The sequence below is a fragment of the Maylandia zebra genome, linkage group LG12 (genome assembly GCF_041146795.1).
Source record: "Maylandia zebra isolate NMK-2024a linkage group LG12, Mzebra_GT3a, whole genome shotgun sequence".
In the NCBI taxonomy this organism is placed as follows: Eukaryota; Metazoa; Chordata; class Actinopteri; order Cichliformes; family Cichlidae; genus Maylandia; species Maylandia zebra.
Window position 1 is genome coordinate 20,636,409 of NC_135178.1, and position 15,659 is coordinate 20,652,067.

General features: G+C 41.4%; 3 protein-coding genes across 8 annotated transcripts; 1 reads left to right on the forward strand and 2 right to left on the reverse strand.

Annotated features, from left to right (window-relative positions):
• Nucleotides 1-950: 950 nt before the first annotated feature.
• Nucleotides 951-3,581, reverse strand: unga (uracil DNA glycosylase a). Of its 2 annotated transcripts, XM_004544565.5 has the most exons (7): nucleotides 3,334-3,581; nucleotides 2,803-3,003; nucleotides 2,624-2,719; nucleotides 1,986-2,083; nucleotides 1,720-1,808; nucleotides 1,418-1,596; nucleotides 951-1,335 (listed from the first exon to the last, which is right to left on the reverse strand). In XM_004544565.5, exons 1-7 carry the CDS (start codon nucleotides 3,430-3,432, stop codon nucleotides 1,195-1,197), a joined length of 903 nt encoding a protein of 300 aa, XP_004544622.1. In that variant the 5' UTR covers nucleotides 3,433-3,581; the 3' UTR covers nucleotides 951-1,194. The 2 variants fall into 2 exon arrangements, with proteins under 2 accessions (XP_004544622.1, XP_004544621.1); XM_004544564.6 differs by lacking the exon at nucleotides 3,334-3,581 and having other exon boundaries at nucleotides 2,803-3,105.
• Nucleotides 3,100-6,064, forward strand: alkbh2 (alkB homolog 2, alpha-ketoglutarate dependent dioxygenase). Of its 2 annotated transcripts, none has more exons than XM_004544563.3 (4): nucleotides 3,100-3,232; nucleotides 4,890-5,186; nucleotides 5,260-5,458; nucleotides 5,542-6,064. In XM_004544563.3, the coding sequence occupies exons 2-4, from the start codon at nucleotides 4,907-4,909 to the stop codon at nucleotides 5,876-5,878; spliced, it is 816 nt and encodes a 271-aa protein (XP_004544620.3). In that variant the 5' UTR covers nucleotides 3,100-3,232; nucleotides 4,890-4,906; the 3' UTR covers nucleotides 5,879-6,064. The 2 variants fall into 2 exon arrangements, with proteins under 2 accessions (XP_004544620.3, XP_076746961.1); XM_076890846.1 differs by lacking the exon at nucleotides 3,100-3,232 and adding an exon at nucleotides 4,035-4,423.
• Nucleotides 6,065-7,116: 1,052 nt separating this feature from the next.
• usp30 (ubiquitin specific peptidase 30) lies at nucleotides 7,117-14,851 on the reverse strand. 4 transcript variants are annotated; one of them, XM_076890844.1, is made up of 14 exons: nucleotides 14,833-14,851; nucleotides 13,641-13,797; nucleotides 12,450-12,559; nucleotides 12,185-12,358; nucleotides 11,988-12,091; nucleotides 11,579-11,677; nucleotides 11,309-11,354; nucleotides 11,135-11,229; nucleotides 10,972-11,031; nucleotides 10,796-10,882; nucleotides 10,527-10,607; nucleotides 10,173-10,395; nucleotides 9,968-10,076; nucleotides 7,117-8,928 (listed from the first exon to the last, which is right to left on the reverse strand). In XM_076890844.1, the coding sequence occupies exons 2-14, from the start codon at nucleotides 13,709-13,711 to the stop codon at nucleotides 8,676-8,678; spliced, it is 1,512 nt and encodes a 503-aa protein (XP_076746959.1). In that variant the 5' UTR covers nucleotides 13,712-13,797; nucleotides 14,833-14,851; the 3' UTR covers nucleotides 7,117-8,675. The 4 variants fall into 4 exon arrangements, with proteins under 4 accessions (XP_076746959.1, XP_004544623.1, XP_023011160.1 ...); XM_004544566.5 differs by having other exon boundaries at nucleotides 13,641-13,800; nucleotides 14,732-14,842; XM_023155392.3 differs by lacking the exon at nucleotides 14,833-14,851 and adding an exon at nucleotides 14,732-14,823.
• Between the last annotated feature and the right edge of the window lie 808 nt (nucleotides 14,852-15,659).

A 15,659-nucleotide genomic window follows, 5' to 3' on the forward strand; every position in this document is an offset into this window, starting at 1 on the left:
CATGTAATTAAATTAGTTAAGGTCTGTATTTTTTTTGGTGTATGCTGCATAAATGTTCCATAAACTTGAAGAACATAAAATAAAAGAAAGAAAGAAAAACTACCTTTTAACAGAAAGAAACCTTCAGCATAACCAGGCTCATAGAGGGACGGACATTAGCCGTGACTGGTTGGGCCCCGAGATTATTAATAACTGATTATTAAATGCAGAGTGGTGAATAAATACACAGCAAGGGAAACTATATACTTTCTTCTTCCTATGATTATTATTATTAGAAAGAAAATTATTAAATTAATCTGCAATGTGACCTCTTTTGGTCAGCACTAGTTAGCATGGGCCCCTCACAACAAGGTGATTGAGCATGAATCAAGAAATTTAAAAAATGTTTCTTCTTAAAAAAGTATTCAGTTTCCACAGCATATCTCAGTTTTCCAGTCTACAACCTTCACATGTGCCTTACAGGTTTATAGATCGGAGTAGACCTATAAATGTACAACAGATATTATAAACATTTATCTCATATAATTTTTGGTTATATTAGACACAGCTAACCTGTAACAAGAACATTACAATGACTCTGACTACTTTATGTTAAAGTTTAAAAGCAGTTTGTTTTTTTAGCCTAGGTTAAACCCAAAAATGTATCCATCTAAGTATGAAAGCACAATGTTGATTTATAGTTGATGTATGCTACTTTATACTTCTACTTACACCCCATTTAGGAGAAAATAGTTTTAGTTGGTCCCTCAGATTATTTTTCAAGTTAATAGTTTACAAAACTATGAACTACTTTAAATTACTGTGAGAGAAAAAAAACTACCCTTATTCAACAGCAGACCCTAACAGAACTCAGTGTTACAGACGTCAGAGGTAGTCAACATGCCTGGCATTAAAACACTATATCTGCCTTTTGGAATCACTTTAATTAACCCAACATTTATGTAAAAAAGTAAGAACAAAAAAGGAACTTTATTGTTTAACCTAAAAAGAGCAATAGTGTACAAAACATATTTACAACATGGAAACTGTTATGTGCATACAAAGATATGCAGTTCAACATTAAGCTTTAGCCAAAAGGCTTTCAAAAAAACTATACAGAAAAAGCTGCCAATACTAAGAAGATGCAAAAACAGGTTGCAGGAAAGCTTATGGGTGTTTTGGTCTGTAGTTGAACACATGCTAGAAAACTAGAATTCAAAGTGCTTTCCAGTCAATGGGAGACTTTCCAGATTTTTGTAGCAGCTCGTTGGCCTTTGAGAAGTGTCTGCACCCAAAAAACCCCCGATGAGCAGACAGGGGAGACGGATGAACAGCCTGCAAGACGTGGTGACGTTTCTATAAACACACAGAGAGAAAACTTAGTATGAAAACACATTATAAAGCTTAAGCTGAATGAGCCTGAATCAAAACAACTGACCCTGTCTATAGCAGCTCCTTTCTTCTGAGCATATGATCCCCACAGCATGAAGATGAGGCCCTCCAGGTTTTTGCTGAGCCACTGCACCACAACGTCAGTGAATGCCTCCCAGCCTCGGTCTTTGTGGGAGTTGGCCTGGTGCGCTCGGACAGTCAGCACAGCGTTGAGCAACAGCACTCCTGGTGAGCAAGGTCAAAAAAAAAAAGGAGGAGGAGAGCAGGTTTGTTGCAGCTCTCTTATTGTGGAACTATGATTAAACATTTAACAAAATGGGTTTTTTTGTTTTGTTTTTTTTCAAGTACCTTGTTGGGCCCATCCAGTCAGATCTCCATGTCCCGGGTGCTGGAAGCCTTTGATGTCAGAGCTCAGCTCTTTGAACATGTTCTCCAAGCTGGAAATGAAAAGGATCTGACTCAACAGCACTGATTTCAATTAACTCACAAATTTCCAACACAGGGAACAAGCAGGTATGAAAGTTATTCATTCACAGAAGAAGAAAGAAGAAATTGCATGAAGAAAGCCATTTATATGTGTTTTTCCCCATCAGAGGTAGTGAAGGGCTTCAAACCTGGGGGGAGGAGGCACTGGTCTCTTCACACTGAAGCACAATCCATGAGCTTGGTTAGGACCGTGATATGGATCCTGGCCAAGGATCACCACTTTTACCTGGAATTGTAGACACACGTTTGGGTTAGGCGACTGTGACAGAGTAAAGGACACCTCAGATAATACATCACACAGGAAATTTTTTTTTATGCAGTTGTCTGCTGGGGAGATGGCAGCGCAGAGAGGGTTGGCTCGGTCCTGCATAGTCCCCTAAACCCCATAGAGGAAGTGGGTGAGACGAGGACGTTAGCCAAACTAATGTCGATTATGGACAACACCTCACACCCCGTGCATAAGACTGTGGAGGCCCTGAGCAGCTTCTCGAGCAGCAGACTGTTCCTTCATCCCGACAACAGTCGCACTGTACAGTATACACACAGAATAAATACCGTCTAAAAATACATGTGTATCATTATCACTCCCACTGCGCTTTATGTACATCTACAAATATAATAACAGCACAAAAAAAACAAAAAAAAAAAACTGTAACAAGTGAATTTCCCCACTGTTGGATGAAACAAAGTCTATGTCTACGTCTAACAACCAGTGTCACTGAAGCTCAATCTGTACATGGCATCGATTGTCAGTTTACACACTTACATCTCGGATGTCACACATCTGTGTCCAGGTAAATACATGTTCAGCAGGTGGGTAAACTGTGTGGCGTTTCCTCTCTTCACAAACAAAACTCGTCAGCTGTGGGAGAGATGTGAAGTCACTATAACTGTTCAAAACAACAGAGACACAGTGTGCAGTATCCCGTCTCCTCCTCTTCTCACTTGTTTGAAGTACGGCTTTCCAAACTCAGCCGACAGCGCCTTCCTCCAGCTCTCCCCGAACCCTGGTGGTGTTTGAACGGAAGACAGTCTCTCCAGCGCCGCTTTCTTGTTGCGGGCGATCTTGTCCAGCTGCTCCGGGGACAGAGGGGCAGGGCGTGGGCTGCTCTGCTCCGTCTCCACCCCACAGCCCTTCTGCTTTTTCTGGATAATTTTAATGTATTGAGAAACACATAGAACTGGTGAGAAGCGGACAGCCGGGGGTCTAAACGGCTTCAGAAAGTGTCGACAGAGCGGTGGAATCATAGTCGCGCTGCGAGTGTCACGCTGAACACCAACAACACAGCGGTGGCTTTGAACGCAGCTTGGAGTACGCGAACGCGTCGCGGGAAACTACAAATCTCCCAGTGTCTGAAACGCTCATGACTCCACTGTAAGTTTTTTAAATACATGCCAACAAGCTAATATAAAACTTATAAGGTACATATTTAACTCTTAAAATTTAAACTGTTTTAAAAAAGAAATGACACTCACCGGCTCGTTTGCATCCTCCTCGGATTCAATTAACTCCGTAGAAGTCCTCTTCTTCGAAACTGGCGAAAAAAATGAGTTAATAGTCTTCTGTCCAATCATTTTGTCTAAAACACTGCGGTGGTAACCTGCTGTAAACCAAGAGAGTTAAAAAAAAATACCCGGAATGAGAATAAAACAACAGTCTGCTGCTCCGAAACCCAAATCTCCCCAAGTGGGAATAACACATTTGGCGCCTAAACAGTGACGGCACAGAGATATGTTAATGAGCTGAGGGGTGTTCAAGACACACTACTGTTTGGCGTTTTATGTTGTTAAAAGTAAGCGTGCAGCACCTAGCATAAGGATAAGCGTCTATTTACATGAATAAAAAAAGTGTCTGTCTGACGTTTTTAGGGATTTTTTTGTTGTTGTTATTTAAGGTGTTTGTTGAACGAAACAAAACGTCCACGTAATGATGACCAGAAAGCCTCATATTTAAATCAGTTTTGAGTCATTTTTCATGCAAAATAACTGAGCATATTTTCTGCTGTTCTTCTTTCCGGTAAACTAAACATGCACTCACCGGCCACTTTGTTAGGTATACCGGGTCAACTGCCCATAATGCAGGTCGGCCAGTTGCGTCACATAATAGAATTTTAGTGCATTTAGAAATGCAGACATAGCGAGGAAGACCTGTTGAAGTCCAAACTGAGCACCATAGTGGGGGAAAGGTGAACGTGGCATGGTTTTTGGTGACAGACAGGCTGTTCTGAGTATTTCAGAAACTGCTGGTTTGCTGGGATTTGACCACACACCCATCTTTAGTGTTTACAGAGGATGGTCTGAAGAAAAGAAAAATATCCAGTGAGCAGAAGCTCAGTGGACGAGAATGCCTTGTTGATGTCAGAAGACAATGACCAGACTACTTCCAGCTCATAGGAAGGCTACAGGAAGTCAAATAAACACTTGCTCACAACAGCTGAAGCTTGACGCAAAAGGGCTACAGCAAGCGAGGATGCAGTGGCCACCAAAATTGGATAAAGATCATTAGAACATTAGAAAAACGCTGCCTGGTCTGATAAGTCTGGATTTCTGCTGCAACATTCAGATGGTAGGGTCAGAATATGGAGTAAAGAGCATGAAAGCAATGATCAGTCCTGCTTTGTATCAAAGGTCCAGGCTGCAGGTGGTGTAATGCTGTGGAGGATATTTTCTTAGTACACTCACAGGCACACTTACTACTAACTGAGCATTGTTTAAACCCCACAGCTTTGCTGACCATGTCTGTCCCAACAGTGAATCTATCTTCTGATGCCTGGTTCAAGCAGGATAACACACCATGCCACAAAACTAAGATAATCTCAAACTGGTTTCTTGAACATGCCAATGAGTTCACTGTACTCAAATGGTCTCTACAGTCATCAGATTTGAATCTAGTAGAGCACGTTTGGAATGTGTTGGAACAGGAGATTCATATCATGGATGTGCACCAGACTGCAGCAACTGTGTGATGCTGTCGTGTTAATATGGACCAACATCTTTGAGGAATGCTAATGTTTCCTCTTTCCATCACTCAGGTATTAAAAATCCACCAATGGAAAAGTTTGTGATTCAGGATCGGAACAAACGTCGCTGCACCAGTGACACTCCAGCAGGAAGTCCGAGAAAAAAGATTAAACAGGAAAGAGACGAGAAAATAAAGGAGGAAGACTCTGAAGATGATGAGGATGCAGCCTTTGCAGAGTTCTCCAATCCTGTTCCCTGGCAAAAAATAGAAGCAGAGGGACTAGACTGTGATTATGCACTGCTTTTCTCTAAAGAGGAGGCAGACTGCCTTTTTACACAGCTGGAGGAGGAGGTGGTGTATGCAACAGGTACATCAACCCTGTTTTCTTTAAAGTTATGAGCAGAAGTTGCAGTGCATTTTAACTGTTGCGCTTGTTCCAGGTGAAGAGTCAAAGGTCCAGGTGTATGGAAAGGTGTACAACATACCGAGAAAGCAGGCCACGTATGGAGACGCAGGCCTAACGTACACTTATTCTGGGGTGAGGCGTATAGCCTGCCCATGGACTCCAACTTTGGAATACATTCGAGACACTGTCACTAAAACGACAGGACAGACATTCAACTTTGTCTTGGTCAACAGGTGAGAAATGACTGATGCAAGCTGTAAATGTCACAGTTTTGAGATTTGGAGGTTTTACTGATCAACACACTTTTCTCCATCAGGTACAAAGATGGGCAAGATCACATGGGCGAGCACCGTGACGACGAGAAGGAGCTGGACCCCGGCTGTCCCATCGCGTCGGTCTCTCTGGGAGCAGCGCGGGACTTCTTCTTCAAACACAGAGACTCGCGAGGAAAGCAGAGCCGCCGACAAATTGAACCTGTGAAGCTGGAGCTCGCTCACGGAAGCCTGCTCCTCATGAACCCGCCGACCAACACCTTCTGGTACCACAGCCTCCCTGTCCGCAAGAAGATCCTCCTGCCTCGCATTAACCTCACATTCAGGCGCATTCTGCTGGACAGCAAGCGTGAGACCAAGCCAAAGCCGGGTGTAAGTTAGGGACATGGCCATGTGCACAGCCACTAACAGCACAGCTCCAATTTAAGCAACTTGACACTCTGGAGGAAGACTGTCTTAATTTTTTTCAGTGAATCAGCATTTAACTTTGCTCAACTCATATTCATGTTTCTGTTCGAAAAGAAGGCAAAGACTTCAGATCAATAAATGTAAACAGTTGACTTGTGAGCTTGTTAGTTCTCATTGATTGGACTGCTGCTGCTGTACTCTAGCAGCTCTGGAAAGTAAAAGGTCGCTGGGTTGCATTTAAAGGAAAGGCATGTAAACAATGAAAATGTACTTCTTAGTGGATTGTCAGGTTGGTCCAAATGTAGACTGCTTTAATCAGACTTCTCTTTAATGGGCTTAAATGGGTATGAGAGGAGGGTGCATGACTTCAGCATCAGTTTGTTCCCTGGATATGGAAATATTTGTTGATACAGGAGCTTTTTTTATGTTCCAGAGTTGTCAGATTCCAAGGTTATATACACTTGCCAATTTATTAGGTTGGACCCCTTTTACCTTCAGAGTAGTCCGATTCCAAGGTTATATACACTCGCCAATTTATTAGGTTGGACCCCTTTTACCTTCAGAGTAGTCCCCAGGTATTTTGGTCCATGTTAGCATCCTATAGTTGTTTTAGATTCATGATGCAAATTTTCTGTTTGCCCCCACATCCCAAAGGTGCTCTATTAGATTGCTGCCACAATCATTAGATGGCAAATTTTGGTAAGACTATACCAATTGTAGCCTCAATTTTCTATTGTTAGCTGAAAGGACTAGCACCCAGTGTGGTCTCCTGCTGCTGTAGCCCATCTGCTTTGCAGTTCCAGCATTCAGAGATGCTCTTCTGCATGCCTTGGTTGTAACAAGTGGTTGAGTTACGGTTGCTTTCAGATCAGCTGGAGGAAGTCTGGACAGTCTTCTCTGACTCTGGCACTTAGAACTGCAGCTCACTGGTTATTTTCCTTTTCAGACCACACTCTGTAAACCTCAGAGATGATTGTGTGGGAAAGGCCCAAGTAGATCAGCAGTTTGATTAGGGTGAACATTTGATCAGATAAAAGATTTGCTGCCTTTGGTATACCAGTAACAAGTATACTTTTAAACCTCTTGCAAATTGAGCAGTTTTCAAATTAACTGTATTTCATTCAAAGACACTTAAATAATGGGGTAGTTAACATAACAATCTCTTAAACGTACCAAAAAATGTTCTTGCTTTAATAAAACACTCTAAAGACCATTGTTAATGCTTTTAATACCTGAAAACGATCACCTTACAGACTGCACACAAATACAATCTCACATGAATATACAGTAGTGCAAACTGCAAAAATTAAGCAGTTTTGCAACAGATCACTGCTCATTTTGACCTTGTTGGTCAAAAGTTACACATTAATTATAAACAAACAGGATGACTACAGAAATGTGCAGTCATGTTAACTAAGGGCACGTCTCTTATTAACCCGTTTAAAAACACCCACAGCATGTCAACTGGCTGTGATGTGTCACATTTCAAGGAAGGGCCCCGTTCACATTAATTGTAGCACTCATGATTCCAAGTGTTTAAAATCTCAGGCATTTAAGACAATATGGCACTTAAACCACAAACGTGCAGTTTTATAAATCGTGATAGAGTTAGGTTCACTAGAAACAGCAAAAATAATCAAACAGAAACCGTGTCAATAGAAACATTATTACTGCTCTGGGTTTACATACACTGCTGAGAAGGATTAGGCAAACTACATCTGACAAAGAGAACCGGAGTCAAGGATAATTCCACCTTTGTGACTTTACAGAATATGCAACAGCTCCTAAATATAATCACTGACAAGTCCTAATGAGCCACTTGAAGGCAATGGACAAAATAATAGGAACACCTTGAAGCAGCCTAGGGTGTATTCACATTTAAACACCAGAAACCACACCTCTAGCCAACTTTTGAGCCAGCCTAAACACTGTACGCTTTCAATGTGAACCGCAGTTTGTAGGGTTATTATCTTGGCATAGACTGCACCAATAAGCCACAACAGTAAAACCACCAGTCTAATATTGTGGTGTCACCAAAATCATTTTGGCATTTGTTTAATCTGCTTGCTTGCAGGATGAAGCCTCTCCATCAGATCAGGATTTGGGGAATTTGGAAGCTGGGAATATGGTAAATGGACTGCATTTATTTAGAGCTTTTCTAGTCCTACTGACTACTCAAACCACTTTACATTCAAGTCAGTCTCTCTCTCTCACTCACACTCACACGAGGTGGTGGGGTTTGGGGTAAATATGCTGCTGGTGGAGGATACTGCCACAGAGTGCCATTGCTTGGGATGCAACAGTCTTTAGGTGGGTGGAGTGTACCAAAGTAGCATCCATATACCATGACCCATAGGTTTTGCAGCAGATCACTGCACCAGTGATGACAACCATTACTCATTTTGCTTGTCAGTGGTTTTTGATGTTGTGGCCGATGCAGCGTTTAATGTTCCTCTTTCTTTATCTGGTAGAAGTCGAGGTGTTACATAAATTATTACATGTCAAAGAAAAAGTAGCTTACCGATAAACGCTAACACAAAAATCCTGCAGTTTTATTATCTTTGGGATTAAAAGGCTCCTCCTCTGGAGCAGAGCAGCAGGCAAGGTGTCCACAACACATCACACTACACCCTAGGACAACTCTAGGATGGCTTTCTTCTCTGGTGTCATGTTCACAAAGCCACCTGTTGGTAACCGTGCTGTCCCCTGCCACATCGAGTGTGACAGTGTGACTGGAAAGGCAGAAGTCATTCAGGCTGCGAGCCTTTGGTTACTGCTCTGACTGCAGAGAGAGGCCAAGCCTTCGAACTCTCTCGTAAAAGAGCATGTAAGCGTTGGAAGACAGCACCTCGTGCAGGCTGGCTTTGCGTACCGAATCGTCTGACATCCACAGCCACTGGCAGCTGAAGGGCGAAGAGCTGCGAGATGAGGAGGGACTGCGGCGGTAGGTGACGAAATGTCCTGAGTGCATGTCACCGTGGTGAACCAGCACCGCCGTGAGCTGGAAAAGGTACTCTGTAGAACTGGAAGGAACGGGACAATTACATGTGGTTTATGATCAGTCCTCGCTTAGACCCTGTGTGGAACAATCTGCATGCACGCTTTTTGGATGCAGTCTTTGTTTCGGTTCATTTTCAACGCACCGTTCGTTAATAAGGTTGTGACAGACAATGGATGTCAGAAACAATGAAAGTTATTGCTTTGAATGTTATTAAATAGAAATGCTGGTAATGGTATCGATGTTGTTTAAACATAATAAAGGGATACTGGGTTCTTCTTGTATACTACTTAGTGTAGGTGTATGAGAGCAAAAATAGGTCTAAGACGAAGCTGTAGATTTCCTTTGGGTAGCCTACTTGGCGTTTAAACAATGAAACTTCAGCTTCGTGATAGTTTAGCTTTCAGTAGAAAGGCTTGTTAAGTTTAATACACGCTATAGGGACAAAAGTGTTGGGCCACTACGCTTAATCTTTGAACTGTTTGCCATCCCATTGCCATAGATTTACAAACATCCATCACCTAGCAATGCAGTTTGCCTTTACAAACATTTGGGAAAGAACGGGTTGTTCTAAAGAGCTCATTGAACTCGAGGGTAGAGCTGTAATAGGATGCTGCTGTTGCAACAGGTCAGTTTGTGAAACTTCTTCTAGATATTCTACCAAAAGTGGTATTATTGCAAAGTGGATGTGTTCAAGAACAGCTACACAGCCACAAAGTGACAGACCACATAAAATTACAGAGCAGAGTCAGTCAGCAAAGTGCATACTGTGTAAATGTAATCCATAGTGGCAGCTCCAAACCTCCACTGGCATTAACATCAGCACAAAAACTGTTTGCCGGGAGCTTCATGGTAGGAGTTTCCACAGCTGAGCAGCTCCTGTGGGTGTAATGTGTAGGTGGCCCAGTACTTTTGTCCATATGTGTTGGTTTTAGCTCTACTAGAAAAAAATAAAAATCTGTAGACACATTGATATCTGCTAATTCTGCCAATGCGGAAAAAGGGATTTCAATTACCAGATCACCACTGAATACCCTGATATATTTGAGTTCCTTATTGATTACCTGTAGTCATATGCGAGGCTGAGCTGTGGGTTCACACCAGAAGTGTGAAGGAGGACCGATGAACAAGTTCCATTAGAAAAAGGTTTGTTGTTGTTATGATGCTCTGAATCTGAAACACGAAATACAATAAATGCATGAATCTAATAAACTGAATAATAATAATAATAATAATAATAATACTACAGATGCAAGAACTCCAACATACCGGAGCCATTGGCAGAGGGTTTTTCTACTGAATCATCTCTGCTTTCAGCCTTTATGGATTTTGCAGTGCATCTGAGCCGCTGACTCCTCTGTGTGGAAGTGTTGTGTTTGTAATGGTCCATTGATAGATACTCTGCAAACTGCACATGCTCCTGTCGTTTGATGGGGGTTCCTTCACTCGACCACGTCAATCTTTGCAAATGGATGCAAAGGCACTGGGGGAGCTAACAAAGACTGCCAATCATTTACCCTTCAACCTCAAGCTGGATAAGTACTAGCATTTGCCATGTACAGAGTTCCTAAAAGGAAAATAAATAATTGGGTTATTAATGCTTAACCAAAAGAGACTACTTACCTTCCCCAGTTTTAGCTGTTTAACAAATGTTGTCCTTTGGCTTTCTACAACTGGTCCATTTATTGTGGTTGCTTGTTGAAGCTGAGGAAAAATGATCAAAAACTTAAAATTTATACATAAAATCAGCAAAAAATACACCTGTGAAAGAAACAACTGGACCTTTTGTTCCTCTTCAGGCGACCTCCCTACTTCAAATCTTTCACTGAGTAAATCATTTAATGAGAGGATTGCCACAGTATAGCTTGGCACTGATATGGAAGTGAGTGTACCTTGGTGCAGTTTTCACACTCCACTTCTTTGATGGTTTCCGAAGAGATAAAGTGCTGAAGACACTGATCTAGAGAGATTGGCCGCCCCTGAGAACAAGCACAAGTCATATTATAACAAACAGAACAACCATGAAATATACTGTTGTGTACACAGCACAAGATACATTTTCACTTACCCACTGAGGTAAAGGAATGGACAGGGAAAGACTATCAAACGAGTCGTACCGCACTGGACTCTAAAAATGCAAAGCAGAGGTATAAAATCACATCCTGAAAGAAGACAAACAGTAATTTTCCTTTTTTTTTTTTCCCCTCAAAAAGACAAAACAAAAAACTCACCTGTAGCTCGCAGCGCTTGCAGAACATGTTGCTTGTTAACCGGCCATGAAACGGATGCTGAAACTTCCACGGACTTGGTATTGGATGAAGGGGAGCTGCCAAATGAGAATTTCACTCAAATGAAATACAACTTTGTTTTATCATCTAGGTTCTATGATTTCTACTCCTTCTCACCTCGACTTCTGCATGTCATAGTTTTCTCATCTTGATCTGGGAGACTCTGGTATAAAATAAGCACACACACAAAGAATAACTAGACACATATTTCTGATACTTCAACAGCACAGAGACCGACTGAGATTTTTAGAGTGTAGGAGGCAATCTTTGGATTATTATGGCCTACAAACTCCAGATTACAATTGTGCTTCATTGTTCTAGAAGACTCTACAGAGTGTATTGGAATGGATGCAACATGCAAGAGAAATGGCGAGAAAAATGAATTACCTCAAGGGAGTGCATATCAAACAGATTTGTGACTTTGGGCTGACGATCTCGCTCCTCTTCCAGAGAAGATGTAAGGACATGAAACAGCTCATGTGCATCCTAAGAAGGGATGAACCAACACAAACAACGGTTATGAGGTGGACGAGCAAATTGTATACAAATCTAAAGCTGGTGGATCGATCCACTGCTCCTCCAGACATATCCTAGAAGAAGATAATGAACGCTGAGTTGCCCCCAAGAGTGACAGCGTATGTGAATGTGTGTTTTTAAAAAAAAAAAAAAAAAAAAAAAAGCCTGGAGGCAGATTAAGTTGCTGAATGTGTGTGAGATTGGGTCAATGAGGAAAAGTACTAGTGCACTGCACTATTCATTTGAAATAAAAACAATATCAGCAATAATACCGACTGACCTGCTCTTCAAATGAGCTGATGTGCCATCTGTACAGTCTGAGGACATCCAGGAGACATCCAGCATCAAGAACATCATCCTCACCTGGCTCTTCACTGGATAGCGCTGTCAGTGCAGAAACAACCTCCATGTGAACATTTCAGAGGAACTCAGCATGTCCAGTACACTGTGCTTATATGACACACTGGTTTTATGTACCTTTGAGAAGCTGGAGCAGTGTCGTGGATAGCTGGTTGTCTTTGCAGGACTGGATTGAAGGCAGAGCTGCAAACTTCTCCAGCCACCTGATGAATGACGGACATGCTGCTAAGCCCTGAAGTAACGAGTTCAGAAAGCAGGTGTTCCCCAAGTTTAAAAGACCTGGTGCCATACCTGCAGGGAACCACGAGTCACTGTAGTTTGCTGCAATGTAAACAGTGCCATAAATATAATGTGTGCGCCACACGGTCACAACAGCTCTTACCTCTCTTTCTTTTCTTTCGCTCTGTGATTGGACCCCACAAAACATATACTCCAGCTGCAATCGCAGCAGCTATCCCACCAATGACGCCCCAGTTCTTTATCATCTTGTTTCTAAAAACAACAACGACAACAACATATTCCTATCAACAAAACACAGCAAGGGATCAGACATGGGGGGAGGATTCATAAAAATAGGACAGAAAGGATAGGCATGAGAGTAACATTTAAACATATATAGACTGATAGTTGTATTGATGATGGAGGTGTGTGTGTTTTGTTGTTTTTTGGCCACCATATCTTGCATCACTAAATTTTTGGCACCCAATAAAAGCGATCAGCTCGGATTTGAAACAAAATATGATAAAGGTTCAAGCCAAAAATGAATATTAATTCTCTAATATACCACCAAACACTTTACAGACTAAAGCTGTGAAATATAATTAAACATCAGCTCTGTCATAAAGTTTATTCTTACAAACTGTTTTTTATTAAACTTTTATTCATCAATCCCACTTTTTCTTACATGCCACACTGGTATAAGTCGTCCTAGCATTTGAGTATATAAATATATTTAGAATTTGTAAAATGTTATCCTCTCAGACAGCACAGACAAAACGGGCACAACAATTCCACTCTGATCTACTAACCCGACATCTAATTAGCTAATCTGGAGTAAACGAGGACACGACGAGACTCGATCACATCAAAGAAAACCTCCACCGACATCTGCTCTGATAAAGCTTCAGTTGAACTGCCTGAACTTATGTTTGCGGCTTCAATACAAACATTATGTGGGTTAAAAAAAAATTTAAAAGTCCCTGGCGTTACTAATTACCACATCTTTATCAGTAAGTAAACACGACCCAGTTCACATAAGAGGACATACAGGCTAGGTTTAGCTGTAGTAGCTAACTTACCGAGAGCTCCGAGGTAAGGCTACCCTCTGGCCCCTACGTATCCTCCATCAATAAGCACCCACGCTTCTATGTTCAAAAACAGTCTATACCTCATTAATATCAGTGCATATCTCCTGTAGCAGGCTTACTAACTGTGGCATTAAACCAGACAGCGAGTCTGCGCATGTTTCATTTTGGGTCCAACCAAAGCCTACGGCGGCGGCATCGCGACCGCGCTTCTTCCTTCCGCGTGCACCTGCAATTAAGCTGTTTTGTGCCAGGTGGTGAGGATTTACCTGATTACGGGTCCAGTGCCAAGAAACTCCCGAACAAGCTTATCAGAGCTTTTTGCTCTGCACCACAACATCCTGCTCCTTCTGCGGAACTCTCAATGGTTGGTGGTGTGTTTCAGGACGGACCCAAGGAAGAGTGGCACGCCTGTAACGTCATTACCTGCTTTCGTAAGAAAAAAAAAAGTAGGGCTTGAAGCACTGATGCGTTGGTTTTGATTTGATTAGTTTTTATGCTTTCATCAGACTCTTTAAGAAAACAGAATAAAACCACAAAATTCTTTACATTTCACAAATCTTTTAAAATCACACTTCAAGCTGAAACTCAAAACAGTTTTTTTTCAAGTTCCCCAAAACATTTTGTAGAACAAAACGAGAGGTTTCACACTTGGAAAAGAAATTAACCCATCAAAACACCGTGCAAGCCTTCCAAATTTCCATAGGTCTTATTTCAATTATTTTCTCCTTTCTCTTTTTACATGTTTTTACAACGTTGTAATGGCCGTAAGCACCTACGAGATCAGATGGTTTTGTTTTTTCAGAAGAAAGACAATTAAATCTGGCCTGTAAACTCTCTAAGTGGCTTTTACGGGAAGTTCAGGAACTTGTGCCCTGCCTCACACTGCCCCTCACTTGTTTTACACATGACACGAGGAAAGTAAAGGATTGGCTTACCCTCTGGTATAGGGCCAGAGCCAGAAGAAAAGTAATCTTTTCCATTGTCCTATTTTCATTTCAAGTGGACTGATAAACACGTATCTGCGCTTTGTTATTTTTTATTTTTTTTTATTTCTTTGTTTAATTTTTTTTTTTAATCTAAATTTCAGCTTCTATTTTTTCATATATATAGTTGCACCTGCAAAAGAGGGGACATGTATTAAACGAAGTCCTTCAGTTTTCAAACTCTCTGGTTTTGATTGTATTGCAACTCTTGGAGCTAGTCTCTTCAGAAGTGTAGCCTTTTCTACTGATGATTGGAGCACAGGTGCAACATTCCACCTTTCCTGCTATAAACACACAACCTCTGCATCAAACGTCCCTTTTTGCTGCTACTAAGCTTCATATTGTATGATATATATAAATTGAAAATCTCATACCTTGTACAGTGTATAGGTTTTCTGTATAGCACTATTGTTATAAGTCAGGGGTGGGCAATTCCAGGCCCCGAGGTTTTAGATCTCACCTTGGGTCAACACACCTGAATCACATGATTAGTTCGTTACCAGGCCTCTGGAGAACTTCAAGACATGTTGAGGACCTAATTTAGCCATTTAAATCAGCTGTGTTGGTTCAAGGACACATCTAAAACCTGCAGGGACACCGGCCCTCGAGGCCTGGAGTTGCCCACCCCTGTTATAAGTTATACCGCATCTATTTGTTCTGCACTGTCCACTTTGCTGCCGTAACGTGACTTTTCCGTGAGTGTATGTGAAATCCATTGGCTTAGAAAACAAAATGCCAAAGAAACTTCCATTTATCTCAAAGAAAGCACACGAGTGCAGTTACCAAGCAAGAGTGTAGATTTAAAAAAGGATGTTTGTTGGACTCTTTTAAACAGAAAACTGGTATAGCGCTCAGAATGAAGACAAAAAAGTACTTGGAAACACTAGTGCCCTTTTTAAAGACTGCCAGTTTTGACACGAAAGCTATGTGACTCTAAAAGCGTAAAAGGGAAAGCTTCTACCAGGTTTCCGTCTCACATTTAATCTATCTACACCTGGAATATGATACCTTAAGAGAAAAAAAATCTTCACCTTACTAATTTTTAAACCCTGGTTACGTCACTTGCTGTAACTTATTTCCTAACCCCTATTATTATTATTATTATTATTATTATTATTATTATTTAAATATATAGCAAACTTGCATCGAGTTGTACTAATAGTTTCAACCCCACTCGTACACTCGCTTCTGGGTGTTCTTTCAATAACTTTCACGTTACAGCTTTAAAAATTCCGATTCATCTGTGTTGTGCGTTTCCCGGTCTGGTTTCCAGCGTCAGTGTTGATAACTCGTCATGTGTTG